The 22,755-nt window shown below is 29.3% G+C and overlaps 2 protein-coding genes across 2 annotated transcripts in view; both read left to right on the forward strand.

Moving 5' to 3' along the window:
* LOC111626154 (dual specificity mitogen-activated protein kinase kinase 4-like) overlaps nt 1–3,529 on the forward strand; it is a 29,199-nt gene extending 25,670 nt beyond the window's left edge. Inside the window, exons 6-7 of the mRNA XM_023369452.1 lie at nt 1,459–1,610; nt 3,475–3,529. Of these exons, the coding sequence (XP_023225220.1) occupies nt 1,459–1,610; nt 3,475–3,529 (207 nt within the window). The remainder of the gene's footprint in view (nt 1–1,458; nt 1,611–3,474) is intronic.
* A 5,806-nt stretch (nt 3,530–9,335) lies between these two features.
* On the forward strand, nt 9,336–21,545 carry LOC111626159 (dual specificity mitogen-activated protein kinase kinase 4-like). The gene is made up of 5 exons (XM_023369459.1): nt 9,336–9,509; nt 10,231–10,305; nt 11,814–11,965; nt 13,830–13,875; nt 21,053–21,545. The coding sequence occupies exons 1-5, from the start codon at nt 9,351–9,353 to the stop codon at nt 21,143–21,145; spliced, it is 525 nt and encodes a 174-aa protein (XP_023225227.1). The 5' UTR covers nt 9,336–9,350; the 3' UTR covers nt 21,146–21,545.
* The last annotated feature ends 1,210 nt before the right edge of the window (nt 21,546–22,755 follow it).

Raw genomic sequence — 22,755 nt, forward strand, 5'->3', positions numbered from 1 at the left:
CCCTATAACGCTTAGATACGTTCCACGTTAATCGAATTTTACGTTGTAGGAATGATTAAATACATGAGCCAATCGCAGCCCGATAGGTGGCAAGTTTACGGACTACGGCTGTTTGAAAGGTTTTCTTCCATAAAATTAATCGATTCTAGACTAATTTCACTCAACATTTCCAAAACACGTATAATTTTTTGGGAATAATCTGTATAAACTACGCTATAAACAAAAAATTGTAGGATTACTTACCAAGTGTGCACTGTTCAACCACGCCGTTGCTTAAGCTTGTTTTCGTCGCGGAGCAGCGCACCAAACAGCAGGCGCGTTTTCTGATAAGTTATTTTTCTGCGAAAAATTCGTTGAACTTTGGAGACATCATTAATATAAATAATTTTTATGGCCGTTGAATAAGAAATGTTTTTTTCACAAGAAATGTATAAAATTACAGTACTGTATTAGACTTACAGTACGTAATTTAGGCCTATATACTGTACTGACGATAGTAAACTCAACTTACCTGCCTAAACTCTCCGTAGTGTGTAAGTAGTTCGGCTGCTCGTCCACTATTGGTCCAGAATCGACCAATCCTGTCACAACACAAGTCGGCGATGACGTTTTACCGCATTTTACGAGTCTCTTTTAGCATCTTTATACAAATATAGTCACAATTTTTTTGGCGTGATATACGAATCCGCATTATATGAACCCGCGTTATAGGGGGTCTACTGTATATATATATTTGATAAATGTCTTTAATCTATTTGTTAATATATTCTAGATGAATGGTAGTTTAGGCATCATAATTATAATTTAAAATTTATGGCAATTTTTAAAGATTTTTTTTTTAGTTTTCTAATTATATTATGGTTAGCATTTTTCATTTAAATTATATTTGTAAAATTCTGTCAGATGGAAATTATTTTTAAAAAGTAAACTTGAAGACAAAGTCTGTTTAAAAAAGGAACCGCCATTTATTCAATTTTAAACAAACTTTGTCTTCAAATTTATTTTTATAAATTATATTTATTATAGTAAAATTTTCAATATGAAAATTTAGGAATAAACAGAAAAATTTTACTTTATTATTTTTTTAGTATTACATTATTTTTTAAACATAATTTTTAATTGCAACATTCTTCTGTTAACATTCCAAAAACTTAATTTCATTTTTATTACAATGTATTAAAAGAAATTATTTGTTTGAGTATCTGTCTAATCATGCATGGCCTTAATTGTATTATTGTCATGGAACTTCTGTTTTATTAAAAATTCCTTCAGAGATCCAAACATGAAATTTCACTGATGCCATGTTGGAGTTGTGTGTTTGAGATGATGAGTAATGTCAGATAAATTGTTGGTACAGTTATAAATTGTACCAACAGTTAATCTAACCATCAATAATAGTTAGTCTAAACATATTACAAGTGCTAATGTGTGTTTAAAATTGCCTCATTTATTTTATAGATAGAAGTAGCTACAGGAAAATTTCCTTATCCTAAATGGAACAGTGTATTTGAACAATTAACACAAGTTGTCCAAGGTGATCCACCACAGTTAAGTCTTCAAGACAATGGAAATTCATTCACTTTAGAATTTGTAAATTTTGTTAATACATGGTATGTATATTTTAATTTAAGGTTAATCTTTTCAATATAACTTGATAAACCTATAACTTTGAAAAAATAAAAATGACTGTTTAAGACTGCAATTAAATATAAATACAAAAAAACTAAGTCAGAAATACATGGTACTCTATAAAATTCTCATCTTAGGCAATTTGGAACAACAAACTGGTTATTGCTTCAAAATGTAAATGTACTTATTTACCAATTTTCAATCTAGACATGGTATTTACTGCATTCATTGAATGTCCTCAAAATAAAAGAAACAGGATGTAGAAAATATATATACATTTATGTATGTATATATATGTTCTCAAATGAGAAAAGAAAGTATACATATTCAAAGTGAAATTTCTTTGTTTTGTCCCACCGAGAATAGATTTTTAGTTGCCTTCTTGGATGTTTACTTGCTTGAATTTGACAAACTCAAGCTCCCTCTGTGTTTGTCTTAGTCATAATTAACATTGAAGTATTCAACATTTTTGGTAATATTAGTTTTTTTAAAATATCAATGTGTTAAGAAAGCAGAACAGCCTTTTTCTCACTGCTTTAAAATTGATGTGGACAGGCCTGAAATGCAAATACAGAGCATAAAGCACAAATGCAGATGGAAATAAAAACATAATATTTAATGAAGTTTGTCAAAATCAAATAGAGCAAGTTTCTTTTTATGAACTGAAAATTTTTTTATTGAAGTTTTTTTTTATTTGTGGTTTTAGGCCCCTTACCGCTCAGAGAGCACAAAGAGGCCAAGAAGATTATGTATTTAAGAGGGTTTGCGTGGTTGGTGTCCCTAAGTGGGCTAATAGACATCCCAAGTAGGGCTTATGATGACTAGTCCCTTGTGAGGGCTCATAATTTTGTGTGTGTATGTTGTGTTTTAGATTTTATTCTGCATGTTATATCTTATGTAATGTTTATTTAACTTACCAAATTTCCATTGATCAAGAGGAAGGGAAAGGTAGAAAGGATAGTTACAGTATTCATTTCTAACCAGCCTGACCTAACCGGTATTGAAGTTTAACCAATAGGAGTCATTCTAGTCATGAGTATCTTGATTCAAAAAATGGTGAAGACTTTTTCTCTGGCAAATGCAGAAATCAAAAGTTGTTTAAATCTAAATTCATTGTAAGATTTATTTCACATATTAGAGGTTATTATTAAAGTTTATTAGTTTTTAACATTTCACTTTGTTGTTTGATATTAGCTCTTGCTGATCATATTAACTGTAGTTTATATATCAATGTATCATTAGACTTTAATCATGTATGTTATATTTTTGAAACAATTTATGAATTCATTAATGTCAATTATGGTATTTTTTCATTGTACTATTCCATAAAATCTATCATATAAGCAAAATAAATATTGATAGCTGATTTCATTACTTATGTTTTTGTCAAGCCATTCAATTCAATGCTTATTTAAGTTTTCATCTTTGACAGTTCTAACTAATGAGAATTAATAACAGAGGTATAATGCATAAAGCTTTTTGTTCATGTCCCACAGATTCTTTTGGAGAAAAAAGTTTTGACAGTAATGCCAGAATAAATGCAATTTTCTACTTCTACAACTTTGTCTTGCTCCATCAAGGCTAAAAAATATATCAATTTTTTCTGTTATATATCTTAAATTCATTGAAATAACAAGCTTGGGAATTTTTAAAATTTTTGTATTTTGAAAATAAATTCTAATATATCAAAGTAACATTTAATATAATGAATAAGTAAATGTGTTGTAAATTGATATTTTTAATTCTAATATTAGTTTAAATTAAATAAAATACTAATTAATATTTAATTTGGTTAATTTATTGATATTCTCATGTATATAATAAATATGAAATTTTTATAAATAGCTTGATCAAAGAAGAACAGAATAGGCCTAAGTACAAAAAATTATTGGTAAGATAAATGCTTATTTTATTTATTATTTAATATCTTATACAGAAGATATTTATAATTAATGCTTGAACTAAATGTTAAAAAATCCTCAAACATTGAATATTTTTATCTAGAATTAAAATATTCAGTTTTTTGTTTAGAATAAGGCAATGTCTTAAATTTTAAGGACATTATGCTATTATTTATTTATATGTATATTTTAGATTACAATTATCCTAGCCTGAATCTGTTTTTTAAATAGAGCATTATATGATATTTATAGAATTATATCATTTTATATTAATTAAAAAGAAAATTGGCATCTTTTTAAATGTTTCATACTTGTCATTATATTACAGTGGGTGATCGGTTAACGAACATAATCTGTTCCAAGAGTTTGTTCCCTATTTGAATTGTTCGTTAACTTATTATCGATTTACCGTAGGTTTTAATGGGAATTTAATTAATTTGTTCTGGAGACCCCCAAAAATAAAAAAATATGTACTTTCTTACTATGTTTATTTATATGTAATAATAAAAATACCTACATACACAGTCTTGCGTTTTTATTAGTCATGTTTTTTCCATTTGAAAGGGTTAAGCAATCGACATTAGACAGATTATTTTTCTCTCTTCTTCAGGATTTTTCATAAGTAATTAACTGCATTGCAATTGTAGAAATCCCCAAGCCTCAACCTGGTTTGGATGCCATTCTAAGACTGTTGTTCTGACATCCTCCCACTTCTTCAAAGGATCTTTAATAACAGATATCAGCATTAATCCTGTTTTTCAGAAGAAAACATATCTCGCCGAGTTTCTTGGTGTTCTGTCATCAGATCCGTTTCAGGTTCCATTATGAGCTCTTCAATGCTCTTTATTTCTCAGATGTGATTTTTGTTACTCCTTTAGTTGCTTGAGTCTTCTTGATTATACAGTATCTTTCTTCAATAAGATTGAACTGCGGCCTACTGTAGACTTGTTTACGCCATACTGCCCAGCAACATTAGGCATCTTCTGATTACTCTCTACCTTTGTGATTATACTCTCACCTTTCGAAAAGAAAAACAGACGCAAAACTTAATGAGTGCCTACCCGACAATTTCGCAAATACATAGAAAAATTGTTTTTGTCAGAAAAATAAAAGGCTGGAATTACAAGGAGAGTTTCAAAGTTTACAGGAATACTATCCGATCAGTATATACCGGCTTGAGTGTCGATGTCGACATCTCCCACACTCTGAAAAGTTTCGAATTGTTGCCCGAAGACAAGGGAAGACCAATCTGTATTCATTATTTTACATTGCTTCTTCTTGTGTTTGTTCTGTGGGGTGTTCATTATCTGATCACATGTTCGTTGTCCGAATATAAAAATCTTTTGCGAAAGTGTTCGTAAACCGATCACCCACTGTAATTTTAAAATTTATTATTTAAAATAATGATTACCATAATGAATGGCACTGTCTGGGGGGATTATCTAAATTGGCAGCAGGGAACACTGAAAATGGATCAGGGCATTTTTCACTTATTTCAGACTGATCTTTCTTTGATGATTTGTAAGTTTTATTGACTAAATAATTAAAACTTTCATTTGGATATGATTAAGTATGCAATTAATTGTTGCTGTTTTGAATTTAATTCTTTTTCATGGTGAAGTGCAAACCAACATTCTGAAAGATTTTTATAGGTTAATTAATTAGTGAGTTCTGGGAATGAGTTTATGGTACCAAAAAGAAATAGGCAGGACAAGTTTGGAAATAACAGATTTAAAATATCAACATATAAAGAATGAACATAAATCTTAAATGTGTTTTTATACAATGCATGCAAGAACATTTTATTGGAAACATTAAATTTTACAATTAAGCAATTCAGCTTTCTTTTCATTTTTATTTCAATCATATATCCTGGACTGATTGTCTGAAAAATTTCTTGATTTAATATGGGCAAGTCAAAAAACCTTGAATCCCCAGAGTGACAGGCTATTGTTTTAACTGCCCTGTCTATTTGGTTGCTTTTCACAATATTAATATAACAATTATCACAGTAATACAAAAAGAGTTTTTCCTGTTTTATCTTTTTGTCTATTGTAATCTTTGTTTGTATCATTCTTAGCTTCTTACAGAAGTAAAAACAATACATTTGTTTTATAATTATCATATATTCTCATTCTGTATTTTATTTTTTGTTATTTTTTCCTTATATAATATAATATATATCAATAGAATTTTCTTTCATAATGACATATTTATTTGTGTAGTGGTGTAGAGCTTCTGCTAAAATTAATAAAGACATATACTCTATAAATATTGTTTTAATCTTTTGAATTCATTTATTCTTTGAGATTTATTAAAGTATACAGTAGAGCCTTGATTATCTGACCTCCGATTAACCGACCGTCCTAGTCGGCAAATTTCAAATGTCCGCTAGTGATTTGGCTATGTCTTGGCTACTTTAATATTATTTTTACGTGTTTTAGCTGGCAACACTCATTCAACCATGAAAGGGAGCCAGTATTTAAAAGAGGCTTAATTTTCTAATTTTTAACAATACAATAGTGACGATTATTATTTTAAAAATTTTTTGTTAGGCTTAACATCGATGAAAATTCAACGCGAAGTAGACTAATAGCGATATACTAATTACATGGGATATAACAATATACTACACTAATAATGGATTTTTTCATACTTTTCGGTTATCCGACCAACCCCAGTCCCCAATTGAGTCGGATATTTGAGGCTCTACTGTATTTATTATACATTTGATCACATTATCAGTTACATTAGAAATTGAATTTTGAAAGAAATAGAAAAAATTTTAATAAATTTGTTTAATGAAGATTTCTGAATAGAAATTATCTTATATAAGAATTAATGGATATTTCTTATCCATTTAAATTTTCTAGTATGTTCTCTGAATGTTTAAATCTGTTTTCTTTAAAACAGATACATGATATATTGTCTGATTGAATGGACATTTTTTCTATGAATAACTTCTTTGTTAATACAGTAGAGCATCATTTATCTGAAAGCCGGTTATCTGAAACATCGGTTAACCGAAAGCATTTCAGTCTGCAAATTTAAATTTTCACTAGTGCTATGGCACTCCAATCTTTGGCTATGTCTTGGGCTACTCCAATATTTTTTTTGTTGGTGTGTGTGTGTGTTTTAGCTGGCAGCACTGGCACTTTTGTGTGGTGTTTTTCTGAGGACTATGTGTTGTGCTGAATCGAACATTTTTGATACTAGATCAACTTCTAAAGTGTAATTTTTTTTGTTTTTAAATTTTTCAATACAGTGGAATCTTGGTATACGATCTTAATCCGTTCCTGGTGTTTGGATTTATACCGAATAGGACGTATACCAAACTAACCTTTTCCATAAGAAGTAATGTAAAAATGATTAATTTGTTCTCATGTAAAAAAAAATGGCTGGCTTTAAACACCTCGTTTTCCTCGCTAGTTTCTGCTTGATTTTTCATGAGATCAGCATGTATCCTTTTAACTTTCTCGCAAATAATTTCTTCCGATACACTGTCGCCGGCACACTGTTTTTCAGTTATCCAAACAAAAGCAATTTCTCGACATGATCTAATGTCATCGATCTCTATTTAGAAATTGATTTAACCCTTTCGCAATGTTAGCAGATTTAATAATGTCTTTATTTTTCACGATTGTTGCTATTGTCGTTCTCGGAATACGGAATGCAACAGTTAAATCTCGAACACGCATGCCACCTTCATATTTCTCAACAATCTCTTTTTTCAGTTCCATTGCGATTCTAGTCATTTTTTTATTTTTCTGTTGCCCTTTTGCAATTCAAGATTAATAAAAATAATAAATTGTTACTTACAAATTAAAATCAGAATAAATTTAAGAAAGTTATTAACCGTAGCACCGCGAATGTCTAGTCTAGTGTAGTACACCGATAGTGCTACTTGTTCATAGATGACGCGTATAATTGAATTAAGTCGTATACCGAGCAAAATTTGTTTCGTCCAAACAGGACGTATTCCAAATTGGACGTATTCTAAAGCAGACGTATACCGAGGTTCCACTGTATATTTATTTTGTTTGTAAAAAATAAAGAAATAATTTTTAACTATACAATAGCCACGATTATTATTTTAAAAAGTTTACGTTAGGCTTAACATCAACAAAAATTCAATGCGAAGCGACACACAATGGAGAAAAATTTTAACATGGGATAGATTAATATATTTTTTCGTACTGTACATAATTGGTTATCTGAAAAATAAGTTATCCGAACAACCTCAGTCCCCAATTGATTCATATAAATGACACTCTACTGTAATTTAAAACAATTGTACATATATTAAAATTTTTAAGTTTTAAATTTCTCTAAAATGTAATATTTATTATTATCTGTGTTTTTTAAGAAAATATGNATAAGAAAAAATAATTTAAGATGAAAATTTAGTAATAAGTATAAAAGTATTAAAATATGAAACTACATAAGCAGAAGAAAGATGCTGTTCTATTGTTTTAATTATTTTAATGAGACTATGCTATTATAGATCTAATGTCATGCTATTGTTAGAATATAAAGGACAATATCATCCTGATTTTCTTCATTTCAGTTTGATATTTTTTGTAATTTTACAGTGACTTTCTGAGTTTATCAGTACAGTAAAACATCAATTTTATAGACAAAATTTCTGATCTGAATGTCATATGTGAAAATTAACACTGTGTTAATTTTAAAATGCCTTTTATATATAATTAAATTAACAGGTCATATCCACATATAAATGCATATTTACATATAAATGGAGAATTTTCATATTTCTTTCAAAAAATTGATTCTAGATTTTCCAATCGTTTTCCATTCTTAAGCTTGTTGTTTATTAATATTTAAAGATTCCAAATTTATAAATCACCCATCTAGGAAAAAACTTTCTTCCAAGATGGTTATCATAGTAGTTTCTTATTAATCCAGCAGTTGTTGATCTGGCATCCTCTGAAAGTAGTCAATAATTCAAAATTGTCCGATGATAATCTGGCATGTTAATATTTTGCAAATTAGCATACCACATGTTTGAACATGTGGTATGCTAAAGATCTAGACAATAACATATTCATTAGTACTTTGCAAGTTTTTCAATGAATTTTAATACAGTGTAGTAATGTGCTGTATGTTGATTATGGAGTGTGCCTAACAAATCTGAAGTATACAGCAGGCATTGGTACAAAATGTACAGCAATGTCTGCAATATTCAGATTACATATAACTTATTAAATTTTGTGAAAGTATAAAAATTACCAGCAATTTGACACCACTCTGCTGTCAGATTGCTGGTAATTTACAAAGTATTGTCATCTTCTGAGCTTTTTTGTTGATCTTGATCTGAGAAGTATCAGCAACATTTTCATATTTTTCATTTTTATTATAAAAAATTTTTATGGATAACAAAATAAAAATATGTTATTAATTGAAAATTTATTATAATGGGTCACGTTTGTTCGGTCAAGTACCGAACGACTTTTTTCCAGAATTTGTGTTTGAATACCAAATTGTTTGAGTACTGAGATACCGTCATATTTTGTTCATCATTTTACACATGATTGCTTACCTACAGTTAAAAAGAAGTTTAAGAAGAGACATTTATGTGATCTTACACATTATAACATGTCATTCGATAATATCAAACTGCAACTTTAATGTAAAATGGCTGTTATTGCTAATGCTCTCATTCATAATGATATATTAGAAATATAAAGAATAATTTAATAGTTGTACAAATAGTTATTGTATTCATAATACAGTAAATTACAAAATGAATGATTTAGCATTTTTTGTAAATTCAGATGAAGTGGGAAAGGTAAATAGATAATGATTTTTTTTTTTTTTCTTTTATTTTCAGATGTTAAACCAAGCAATATTCTTTTAGATCGTCGTGGGAATATTAAACTTTGTGATTTTGGAATAAGTGGGCAATTAGTTGATTCTATTGCAAAAACAAGGGATGCTGGTTGTCGTCCATATATGGCAGTAAGTAAAATATATAATTAGAAATTACTGGAAATTTTATAAATATAAATAAAAAATGTAATAAATGTTTTTGTTTGGTTAAATTTTTTATAATCATTAAATATTTAGGAATATTTCTGTAAGGAAAACAACTTTTAAATATTTTAATGACCATTATATGTAAATTTTATAAAAATATTTAATAGTAATTTAGAAAATATGTACAGAAAAGTTTTATTTCATGCTTCATTAGTCACGTGTCACCAATTGGTTCTATTTTGTAAATAAAATTTAAGGAATTGCAAATGAAACCACCTTTTTGCCTTTTTGTTAACAAGTTGCCATATTGTTTTTAGTTAAATATTTTGTCATTTTTTTGAAATATAGTGTCTTATGTTTTAGGTCTTTTTTTCTGTAATCCTATAAGAGACTTCATTTATTACTGTAAGGTCCAAGACAAAGATGGTTGTATTATTGTTTTCTTTTGTCTAAATTTGTCCTTTAGAGAATGTTTGTTGCTTCAGTAGTTTTATTATTAGTAGTAAGGTGTGATTTGAGGTTGATTTATTATTACAATTTGTTTTATTTCTACTTAGAAAAAGAATTGCTGAATTATATTTCTCACTAATTAAAATTAGTTTTGGCATTATACGTTGTGAATTCTTAGAAAATAATACATTTAGCGATAAAGTTTTTAATTAATATTTCAATTTATGTTTTTTTTTTTCATAATTATTTTTAGCCAGAACGAATTGATCCTGGTAGAGCGAGAGGATATGATGTACGATCTGATGTATGGAGTTTAGGAATTACTTTGGTATGTATAATGGCTATATCATAATATATACTATATACAGTCGACTCCCCCTATAACGCGGTAGATACATTCAGCTTTATAAGAATTTTGCGTTGTAGGAATCCTTAAATACATGAGCCAATCACAGCCCGGCACGTGTACAGTTTACGGACTACGGCTGTTTGAAAGGTTTTCTTCCATAAAATTAATCGATTCTAGACTAATTTCACTCAACATTTCCAAAACACGTATAATTTTTTGGGAATAATCTGTATAAACTACGCTATAAACAAAAAATTGTAGGATTACTTACCAAGTGTGCACTGTTCAACCACGCCGTTGCTTAAGCTTGTTTTCGTCGCGGAGCAGCGCACCAAACAGCAGGCGCGTTTTCTGATAAGTTATTTTTCTGCGAAAAATTCGTTGAACTTTGGAGACATCATTAATATAAATAATTTTTATGGCCGTTGAATAAGAAATGTTTTTTTCACAAGAAATGTATAAAATTACAGTACTGTATTAGACTTACAGTACGTAATTTAGGCCTATATACTGTACTGACGATAGTAAACTCAACTTACCTGCCTAAACTCTCCGTAGTGTGTAAGTAGTTCGGCTGCTCGTCCACTATTGGTCCAGATTCGACCAATCCTGTCGCGACACGAGTCGGTGATGACGTTTTACCGCATTTTACGAGTCTCTTTTAGCATCTTTATACAAATATAGTCACAATTTTTTTGGCGTGATATACGAATCCGCATTATATGAACCCGCGTTATAGGGGGTCTACTGTATATATATATATTTGATAAATGTCTTTAATCTATTTGTTAATATATTCTAGATGAATGGTAGTTTAGGCATCATAATTATAATTTAAAATTTATGGCAATTTTTAAAGATTTTTTTTTTAGTTTTCTAATTATATTATGGTTAGCATTTTTCATTTAAATTATATTTGTAAAATTCTGTCAGATGGAAATTATTTTTAAAAAGTAAACTTGAAGACAAAGTCTGTTTAAAAAAGGAACCGCCATTTATTCAATTTTAAACAAACTTTGTCTTCAAATTTATTTTTATAAATTATATTTATTATAGTAAAATTTTCAATATGAAAATTTAGGAATAAACAGAAAAATTTTACTTTATTATTTTTTTAGTATTACATTATTTTTTAAACATAATTTTTAATTGCAACATTCTTCTGTTAACATTCCAAAAACTTAATTTCATTTTTATTACAATGTATTAAAAGAAATTATTTGTTTGAGTATCTGTCTAATCATGCATGGCCTTAATTGTATTATTGTCATGGAACTTCTGTTTTATTAAAAATTCCTTCAGAGATCCAAACATGAAATTTCACTGATGCCATGTTGGAGTTGTGTGTTTGAGATGATGAGTAATGTCAGATAAATTGTTGGTACAGTTATAAATTGTACCAACAGTTAATCTAACCATCAATAATAGTTAGTCTAAACATATTACAAGTGCTAATTGTGTTTAAAATTGCCTCATTTATTTTATAGATAGAAGTAGCTACAGGAAAATTTCCTTATCCTAAATGGAACAGTGTATTTGAACAATTAACACAAGTTGTCCAAGGTGATCCACCACAGTTAAGTCTTCAAGACAATGGAAATTCATTCACTTTAGAATTTGTAAATTTTGTTAATACATGGTATGTATATTTTAATTTAAGGTTAATCTTTTCAATATAACTTGATAAACCTATAACTTTGAAAAAATAAAAATGACTGTTTAAGACTGCAATTAAATATAAATACAAAAAAACTAAGTCAGAAATACATGGTACTCTATAAAATTCTCATCTTAGGCAATTTGGAACAACAAACTGGTTATTGCTTCAAAATGTAAATGTACTTATTTACCAATTTTCAATCTAGACATGGTATTTACTGCATTCATTGAATGTCCTCAAAATAAAAGAAACAGGATGTAGAAAATATATATACATTTATGTATGTATATATATGTTCTCAAATGAGAAAAGAAAGTATACATATTCAAAGTGAAATTTCTTTGTTTTGTCCCACCGAGAATAGATTTTTAGTTGCCTTCTTGGATGTTTACTTGCTTGAATTTGACAAACTCAAGCTCCCTCTGTGTTTGTCTTAGTCATAATTAACATTGAAGTATTCAACATTTTTGGTAATATTAGTTTTTTTAAAATATCAATGTGTTAAGAAAGCAGAACAGCCTTTTTCTCACTGCTTTAAAATTGATGTGGACAGGCCTGAAATGCAAATACAGAGCATAAAGCACAAATGCAGATGGAAATAAAAACATAATATTTAATGAAGTTTGTCAAAATCAAATAGAGCAAGTTTCTTTTTATGAACTGAAAATTTTTTTATTGAAGTTTTTTTTTATTTGTGGTTTTAGGCCCCTTACCGCTCAGAGAGCACAAAGAGGCCAAGAAGATTATGTATTTAAGAGGGTTTGCGTGGTTGGTGTCCCTAAGTGGGCTAATAGACATCCCAAGTAGGGCTTATGATGACTAGTCCCTTGTGAGGGCTCATAATTTTGTGTGTGTATGTTGTGTTTTAGATTTTATTCTGCATGTTATATCTTATGTAATGTTTATTTAACTTACCAAATTTCCATTGATCAAGAGGAAGGGAAAGGTAGAAAGGATAGTTACAGTATTCATTTCTAACCAGCCTGACCTAACCGGTATTGAAGTTTAACCAATAGGAGTCATTCTAGTCATGAGTATCTTGATTCAAAAAATGGTGAAGACTTTTTCTCTGGCAAATGCAGAAATCAAAAGTTGTTTAAATCTAAATTCATTGTAAGATTTATTTCACATATTAGAGGTTATTATTAAAGTTTATTAGTTTTTAACATTTCACTTTGTTGTTTGATATTAGCTCTTGCTGATCATATTAACTGTAGTTTATATATCAATGTATCATTAGACTTTAATCATGTATGTTATATTTTTGAAACAATTTATGAATTCATTAATGTCAATTATGGTATTTTTTCATTGTACTATTCCATAAAATCTATCATATAAGCAAAATAAATATTGATAGCTGATTTCATTACTTATGTTTTTGTCAAGCCATTCAATTCAATGCTTATTTAAGTTTTCATCTTTGACAGTTCTAACTAATGAGAATTAATAACAGAGGTATAATGCATAAAGCTTTTTGTTCATGTCCCACAGATTCTTTTGGAGAAAAAAGTTTTGACAGTAATGCCAGAATAAATGCAATTTTCTACTTCTACAACTTTGTCTTGCTCCATCAAGGCTAAAAAATATATCAATTTTTTCTGTTATATATCTTAAATTCATTGAAATAACAAGCTTGGGAATTTTTAAAATTTTTGTATTTTGAAAATAAATTCTAATATATCAAAGTAACATTTAATATAATGAATAAGTAAATGTGTTGTAAATTGATATTTTTAATTCTAATATTAGTTTAAATTAAATAAAATACTAATTAATATTTAATTTGGTTAATTTATTGATATTCTCATGTATATAATAAATATGAAATTTTTATAAATAGCTTGATCAAAGAAGAACAGAATAGGCCTAAGTACAAAAAATTATTGGTAAGATAAATGCTTATTTTATTTATTATTTAATATCTTATACAGAAGATATTTATAATTAATGCTTGAACTAAATGTTAAAAAATCCTCAAACATTGAATATTTTTATCTAGAATTAAAATATTCAGTTTTTTGTTTAGAATAAGGCAATGTCTTAAATTTTAAGGACATTATGCTATTATTTATTTATATGTATATTTTAGATTACAATTATCCTAGCCTGAATCTGTTTTTTAAATAGAGCATTATATGATATTTATAGAATTATATCATTTTATATTAATTAAAAAGAAAATTGGCATCTTTTTAAATGTTTCATACTTGTCATTATATTACAGTGGGTGATCGGTTAACGAACATAATCTGTTCCAAGAGTTTGTTCCCTATTTGAATTGTTCGTTAACTTATTATCGATTTACCGTAGGTTTTAATGGGAATTTAATTAATTTGTTCTGGAGACCCCCAAAAATAAAAAAATATGTACTTTCTTACTATGTTTATTTATATGTAATAATAAAAATACCTACATACACAGTCTTGCGTTTTTATTAGTCATGTTTTTTCCATTTGAAAGGGTTAAGCAATCGACATTAGACAGATTATTTTTCTCTCTTCTTCAGGATTTTTCATAAGTAATTAACTGCATTGCAATTGTAGAAATCCCCAAGCCTCAACCTGGTTTGGATGCCATTCTAAGACTGTTGTTCTGACATCCTCCCACTTCTTCAAAGGATCTTTAATAACAGATATCAGCATTAATCCTGTTTTTCAGAAGAAAACATATCTCGCCGAGTTTCTTGGTGTTCTGTCATCAGATCCGTTTCAGGTTCCATTATGAGCTCTTCAATGCTCTTTATTTCTCAGATGTGATTTTTGTTACTCCTTTAGTTGCTTGAGTCTTCTTGATTATACAGTATCTTTCTTCAATAAGATTGAACTGCGGCCTACTGTAGACTTGTTTACGCCATACTGCCCAGCAACATTAGGCATCTTCTGATTACTCTCTACCTTTGTGATTATACTCTCACCTTTCGAAAAGAAAAACAGACGCAAAACTTAATGAGTGCCTACCCGACAATTTCGCAAATACATAGAAAAATTGTTTTTGTCAGAAAAATAAAAGGCTGGAATTACAAGGAGAGTTTCAAAGTTTACAGGAATACTATCCGATCAGTATATACCGGCTTGAGTGTCGATGTCGACATCTCCCACACTCTGAAAAGTTTCGAATTGTTGCCCGAAGACAAGGGAAGACCAATCTGTATTCATTATTTTACATTGCTTCTTCTTGTGTTTGTTCTGTGGGGTGTTCATTATCTGATCACATGTTCGTTGTCCGAATATAAAAATCTTTTGCGAAAGTGTTCGTAANCTGATTGAATGGACATTTTTTCTATGAATAACTTCTTTGTTAATACAGTAGAGCATCATTTATCTGAAAGCCGGTTATCTGAAACATCGGTTAACCGAAAGCATTTCAGTCTGCAAATTTAAATTTTCACTAGTGCTATGGCACTCCAATCTTTGGCTATGTCTTGGGCTACTCCAATATTTTTTTTGTTGGTGTGTGTGTGTGTTTTAGCTGGCAGCACTGGCACTTTTGTGTGGTGTTTTTCTGAGGACTATGTGTTGTGCTGAATCGAACATTTTTGATACTAGATCAACTTCTAAAGTGTAATTTTTTTTGTTTTTAAATTTTTCAATACAGTGGAATCTTGGTATACGATCTTAATCCGTTCCTGGTGTTTGGATTTATACCGAATAGGACGTATACCAAACTAACCTTTTCCATAAGAAGTAATGTAAAAATGATTAATTTGTTCTCATGTAAAAAAAAATGGCTGGCTTTAAACACCTCGTTTTCCTCGCTAGTTTCTGCTTGATTTTTCATGAGATCAGCATGTATCCTTTTAACTTTCTCGCAAATAATTTCTTCCGATACACTGTCGCCGGCACACTGTTTTTCAGTTATCCAAACAAAAGCAATTTCTCGACATGATCTAATGTCATCGATCTCTATTTAGAAATTGATTTAACCCTTTCGCAATGTTAGCAGATTTAATAATGTCTTTATTTTTCACGATTGTTGCTATTGTCGTTCTCGGAATACGGAATGCAACAGTTAAATCTCGAACACGCATGCCACCTTCATATTTCTCAACAATCTCTTTTTTCAGTTCCATTGCGATTCTAGTCATTTTTTTATTTTTCTGTTGCCCTTTTGCAATTCAAGATTAATAAAAATAATAAATTGTTACTTACAAATTAAAATCAGAATAAATTTAAGAAAGTTATTAACCGTAGCACCGCGAATGTCTAGTCTAGTGTAGTACACCGATAGTGCTACTTGTTCATAGATGACGCGTATAATTGAATTAAGTCGTATACCGAGCAAAATTTGTTTCGTCCAAACAGGACGTATTCTAAAGCAGACGTATACCGAGGTTCCACTGTATATTTATTTTGTTTGTAAAAAATAAAGAAATAATTTTTAACTATACAATAGCCACGATTATTATTTTAAAAAGTTTACGTTAGGCTTAACATCAACAAAAATTCAACGCGAAGCGACACACAATGGAGAAAAATTTTAACATGGGATAGATTAATATATTTTTTCGTACTGTACATAATTGGTTATCTGAAAAATAAGTTATCCGAACAACCTCAGTCCCCAATTGATTCATATAAATGACACTCTACTGTAATTTAAAACAATTGTACATATATTAAAATTTTTAAGTTTTAAATTTCTCTAAAATGTAATATTTATTATTATCTGTGTTTTTTAAGAAAATATGAATATTTAAAATCTTTTTGTTTTAATTTACAATGCTCCCACTCACCACTAGTCAAATTATTTTTGCAAATAAAACTATTTGTTTGAATAATGAAATCATGCATACATTCATCAAATTGCAAAAGGACTTCTCATAGGCTGCAAACAACAATTTCTAGTGGCAATTTAAATGCCCATCTACCAGTAAGCTGTGTTAATGACCACCACCACTCATTTTCAGTATGTTGAGCATTATTCTCTCATCATTAAGGTGCAAATTATGTCAGTTCACATGATCAGTAATTTGTTATTAACTACTAGAGATGTAGATAGTTACCTACAGTTTTTGTTATACTACATTCGCACACAATCCACGACTCACTTTAATCTCGATTTGCCTACAATCTTGATTCTGACTGTCGCCGTCACCAGTCGAACGTCATGCTGTTCACACAGGCAGTCCACTTGAGAAGAACCCAGCTATTACATGTGATGATAAAACTGACATAACTATGCAGTAAGTCATGAACACCAACAAACTAAATGGAAGTTTTGGTTAGAAATAAATACAGTACTTTTTCTTGCCATATATCTAATAATAGACAGATGTCATCGTCTCTCCAAATACAGTATCTGTTTTATTTCTCTGTCGATACCTGACACGTGTTCCGCAGCCATCTTGTATTTTCTCGCATGTGTGGGATTGTGGGATCTCTCTTATGACTGGATCTAGTTTCAAGAACTCTCGAATCAATTGTGATTGAACCTCATTTCAGTCAAGATTGAAACAGTCGAGAGAGGTCGCATCAAGGCATATTCACTGACCTGGTCACAATGTAGATTGAAATGCTCAATGTGAACAGGGTATTAGGTTTCAGACTGTCAACATTGTGGTGTAGTTCAAATCAGTAATCATTTGAACAGAAAAGTCTAGCATTCATGTCTGCTGACGTAAGTAAAAAGAATGTGACAGTAAACTTAATATTGTATTGTAAAGACTAATATATTTAGTAGCTTCTATTCTAATAACTCTTAACATATGAGGCTGTTGCAGGTAATGAGTGCTATACAGAAGTTAAATTCAGCTTAATGTATGAGTAGACCTAAATTATAGATACATCAAAGTAAAGAATATAAGACAGAAAATTTCTGATCTTAAAATATTTCCCATTTTAGCAAAAATTCAAAAAAAATGCCTTCTATATGGTTATAACTTAATAAATAAATAAATAAAAGTTTGCCTGTTTGAACATTCTCAAAATCTAGTCAAATTAATCTGCACTCAAAAGAGCATTATTATTTATTAAATTATAATTTTATGATCTGAAAACCTTTTGAAAATGTTTAAATTCACATCATTGTTTCTAAAAATATTTCTGACCTACCTCAATTATTCACTGTCTTTTTCGTTAAGCTTTAGTCAGTTATTATTTTTTCCATTTTTATTACATTAATTTCAACTGCAACATTATTCATAAAAGTATTAATAAATTATATAAATCTGTAAATAGTTTAGTCATTGTTTATTTTTTTAATAATTAAGGTTTTCCTTCATTTTGAGTCTCTATTGTAACAGATGCATCTTTAAAGTAGAAAAATACTTTAACTTTATAAAACTAAATACACTGGAGGGCAAAAGTTAAGTTACAAGTGTTTTTTTTATTCTTAAATTAAAATAAAATAGAAACTTTATTAAAATAACAAATTTATTCACTCAATAGGGCACCCCTTACAGCAATACATGCTAGACACCTGCTTCTCTTACTCTCTACAAAGTTTTTGATCAATTCATTAAGAATTAAAGTCCATTCTCTTTGGAGAGCAGTCCTGAGCTTGTCAAGGTTTCTAGGTGGGGGACAGACTTCCCACTCATCTTCCAAGTGCATCCCAAGCATGCTCTATCGGGTTCAAATCTGGAGACCTGGATGGCCAGTCCATTCTTTGGATTCCAACGTCTTGAAGATACTGAGTCACCAAGTTCTCTCTGTGGGGACGAGCATTATCATCCATTAAACGAAATCTGTGCCTTCTGTGTGAGCCATTGGGCAAATATAATGCTTGAGGATCTCATCATGATACCTTTTGCCTGTTAAGGAACCTCCTTCAAAGACATGGAGCTCGGTGCGCCCAGTGAGAGAGATGCCTGCCCAGACCAGACCATCGCACCACTTCTGCCGAAGTTGTCTTTTTCTCTTATGTTTGGTGGCAGATAAAGCATCATCAAGAATCACTCTGTAAGCTAAAGCGGGATTCATCTGTAAAGAGAACGTTGCTTCAATTGTGGTCTGTCCAGTCTTGATGTTGACAACTCCAATTCAAGCACGCTTTTTTGTGGAACTGTGACAATGGAATTCACACAACTGGGCGTCTTGCATAAAGACCAACAGCAGCAAGCCTTCTGGATACAGTTCTGACAGAAATTCTTTTTCCTGTGGCTGATTCAAGCTCAGAAGCAAGCATCCTGCATGTTAGTCCTCTATTGCGTTTGGCAGTTACTTTCAAAAACCGGTCATCTTGCGGTGTGGTAACTCTTGGATGTCCTTCCATGGGAATTCTGGAGATACCTCCTCTAACTGTAAACTGTTTCCAGAGCCGTGAAACCACCATTCTTGAAATTTTTAGGTGCCTTGCTGCATCATCTTGACTGCCATTTCCATCCATCCAATAGCACACCATCTTAAAGAATCATCTAAATGGTGCCTAGAAGCCATTAGAATGGTAATGAATATGTCTTAATTAAAAAAAGCAGTTTAAATAAAGTTTGATTACAAAAAAACAGCAAAGTCAAAGGAGTGTTCTAACCAGCGAACCACTAAAGGTTGAATTAAACATACGTAATTTGCATATTGACAAGATATTTTGCTATTTTCTTATTCATCATGTAAATTTGTATATATGTCTACATTTTCAAAATGTTTTAGTGCTTTATTTCAAAAGTTATGAGGCAAAAACTACTTGTAACTTAACTTTTGCCCTCCAGTGTATTATGAAAAAGTTTGTTGTTTCATGGAAATAGCAACCTGTGCATGCATTATCCCACCATGAATCCATAATTTTCTTTAATGGCATCATCATTCCATCTCACATGAATGTTTCAATTAATACATTCAGCAAGATTATTAAATTAAATCCAGTTTAATGAACCAAATTTAAAATATAATAAATTAGTATAAATCATTGACAATTGATGTCATCTCAAACAAAACTAGAATACTTTCAAGAATTTTATAATTATAAGAAAAGAAAAAATTTGCAGTTAATTTATAATAAAAATAATCATTATTAAACATTACAACTATAAAAATGAAAAATTATAAATTTTGTAGTTGTGTACTGAATTTGACTAACATTTTCCATAACTAATTAGTCAAACTGTTAAAGAATTCTTCCTGCACTTGGTACCTTTTAATTCGTCATTTATTATTAATAATCATTAAAAATTGATACTAATTTAATATTGTTCGTTGATAGTATTCAGATCATAGTACATAGAACTCATATGATTTCTATGGTATTATTATGAAAATTATTTATATTAAATATGAGATTCACCGGATTCTCCATGTTAAATCTGATTAGTGAAGTAATAAAAGTTGAATTAAATTGTTTTTAAGGATGATGGCGATTTAAATTTTTAAATTAAATCAGTTGTTACCACTTAATAAGAAATTTTTAAAATTGATTACATTGTCTTCAATGTAAAATTTTCCAATAATCAAATTAAAATCTGAGCTTAGAATATCCTGTAAAAGTCTGGCTAGTTGACCTGATTTATCATATAATTTAGACCAGGGTTGTCCAACCTTTTTTCCTAATGGGCCAAATTAAAAATTTACATATGTTCAGTGGGCCACAAAGGTAATTTATATAAATATATGCGTTTAAAAAGTTCAAAATGTGAATATCTAATTTTGATAACAAATATATTTGATTACAAAAATTACTGTATTATTGACAGTAAAAACAAATTATACTCACACAAAATAGATATAAATTCAATGTGAGTTTTGACATTGCCTTCCTTTATATTGTCAATATCTGCATTTATGGTTCTAGTCTTAATTCTAAGAATGTTAGTTAAATGGGAATCACTCAACTTATTTCTTTCAGCAGTTTTGATGTTTTTCATGCATGAAAAGAATTGTTCCGAACAGTATGTTATGTATGTTGAGTAGTACAGGTTTCTAATGGCAATTATGTCAGTACAAGTGGATCCAGTTTATGACATACTTTACAAAGATAAATGAAAATGTACTGTACCTAAGAATTTAGGGTGCAGTGGGCCACGGGTTGGACATCCCTGATTTAGACTTTATTAAGTGACAAATATAAAGAAAAAAATCTTTAAAATTATAATTTGGATTTAATTAAATATATGCTTGTTTTTTTTATTTTCAGGAACATCCTTTCATAATTCGTTCGGAAAGGGAGACTGTTGACGTTTCTGGTTATATAAACAGTGTGCTAGATAAAATGGGCAGGAGCAGCTAAATATAGTAAAATTTTAACAGAAATTATCAGAAGAAATGAATTACGGTGTAATCAAATCACTTGCAACCTGAGCAATTGCACTTACACCAATGTTTTATAGTGATGTGTAAAATTGAACTGATTCAGTCACACACGAGACGTGTAGTAACTGGTTCACTAGTGAGATACCATTTATCAACATATATGGACCTAAACGAAACTATTATCTAATATAATTAAATTGAAAAATTTTAAAAAACATATTTGAGGTCATTATCATCTTAAAATCACCCAACGGAAACCAAGAATGGCATTACTACGTTGCTCGAAAGAAATTCCGAAAATGTTCGACTCTGTCGGCCCTTCTATATTCGATGATAGGATTGGAAGAAGTTTGGGTGAATAAAGAGATATAGCTTTATGTAATATTTTATTATGAAAAAAATAAGATAACACATATCCAAGTAATTATTTTTCTTTCGAATGCGTTTCCCAGTTTTTTAGAACTATGGAAAAAATTCCTTCTTTTCTCTCTCTCTCTCTTACGTAACGGCTGCAATTATTTTTACTATTTCTGTCAAAGTTGTGCCAAAGTATAAATAATTTACATAATGCTTTAAAAGTAATTTTTAAAATAATTGAGAAAACATGTAAAAAATGTGTACGGCTTTTAATATCTATGTTACCACAGTTTTTAATCATTGGACTAAAACAGTTTTTTTTTAAAGTTTGTTTAAAGAATTCTGCTGCTGTTTTGTGAACATTAGTTTTATCCTGAATTGTAAAACATTATTATTATTTTGGCAAAGCAAAGCAGATTTGTATAAATATAGATAAAAGTTACAATACTGTTAAAGAACTGCAATCATTCAAATGCAAAATTTTGCACATAATTCAATGTGGATGTTTTAAAAAAATGATTTCATCCTAAAATATATTTGATCATCATCATAATTAAAAAAATAATAAAAATGAATTAAAATTTGAAAAAATGTTCATAAATATTAAAGCTAATGTNAAGAAAACTGTGTTTGTAGTTTAAATTTAAAAATGTGCATTAATATGATGAAAGATTGCATTTATAAATTTAAAAGTTAATTGCTAAGTTAATTTCTTTTTAATTAAAAATATGCTGGAATGCTACATTAAAAACAGTAATTAATTGCAAAAATGCATTTTTAATTTTTCTATATTGGGTAACTGTAACAAAGCATTATAAAATTATTAGAGAAGTTTTAATGTTGAACTATAAAAATTATATATTTCTTCTCAAGATTATGCAAATTAGGTTTTTTTTTAAATATATTAACAACTTCAAGCAACTATATTGCTCTAATGTTTTCTAATAATATAAAAAGCAAATTGTTTATATTTAGCATGTAATAATGATTAACAGACTAACAAAACAGAATGAGTAACTAGAATAGAAAGAAATAAACAAACAGATGCTGTTTTTAGAAGCATCTACTTTTAAATGCAAGCAATGTTAAATTTAGAATAAAATAAAACATCTCTTGGTTAATTTAATTTTAGGAGCGAGGTGAGGTTCAAAGTCATTGACACAATTTGTAAATACTTGCTAGTCTAATTGAGAATAATAGATTTTATCAAAAATTTCATGTACAATACTT

The sequence above is a fragment of the Centruroides sculpturatus genome, unplaced genomic scaffold, assembly GCF_000671375.1.
Source record: "Centruroides sculpturatus isolate CEXI.00-Female unplaced genomic scaffold, Cexi_2.0 scaffold472, whole genome shotgun sequence".
NCBI lineage: Eukaryota > Metazoa > Arthropoda > Arachnida > Scorpiones > Buthidae > Centruroides > Centruroides sculpturatus.

Coding starts and splice junctions, on each gene's coding strand:
- LOC111626159 (XM_023369459.1), top strand. CDS start 9,351: ATGATTTTTTTTTTTTTTCTTTTATTTTCAGATGTTAAACCAAGCAAT. Junction 9,510..10,230: donor GTTGTCGTCCATATATGGCA/GTAAGTAAAATA, acceptor AATTATTTTTAG/CCAGAACGAATTGATCCTGG. Junction 13,876..21,052: donor CTAAGTACAAAAAATTATTG/GTAAGATAAATG, acceptor TTTTATTTTCAG/GAACATCCTTTCATAATTCG.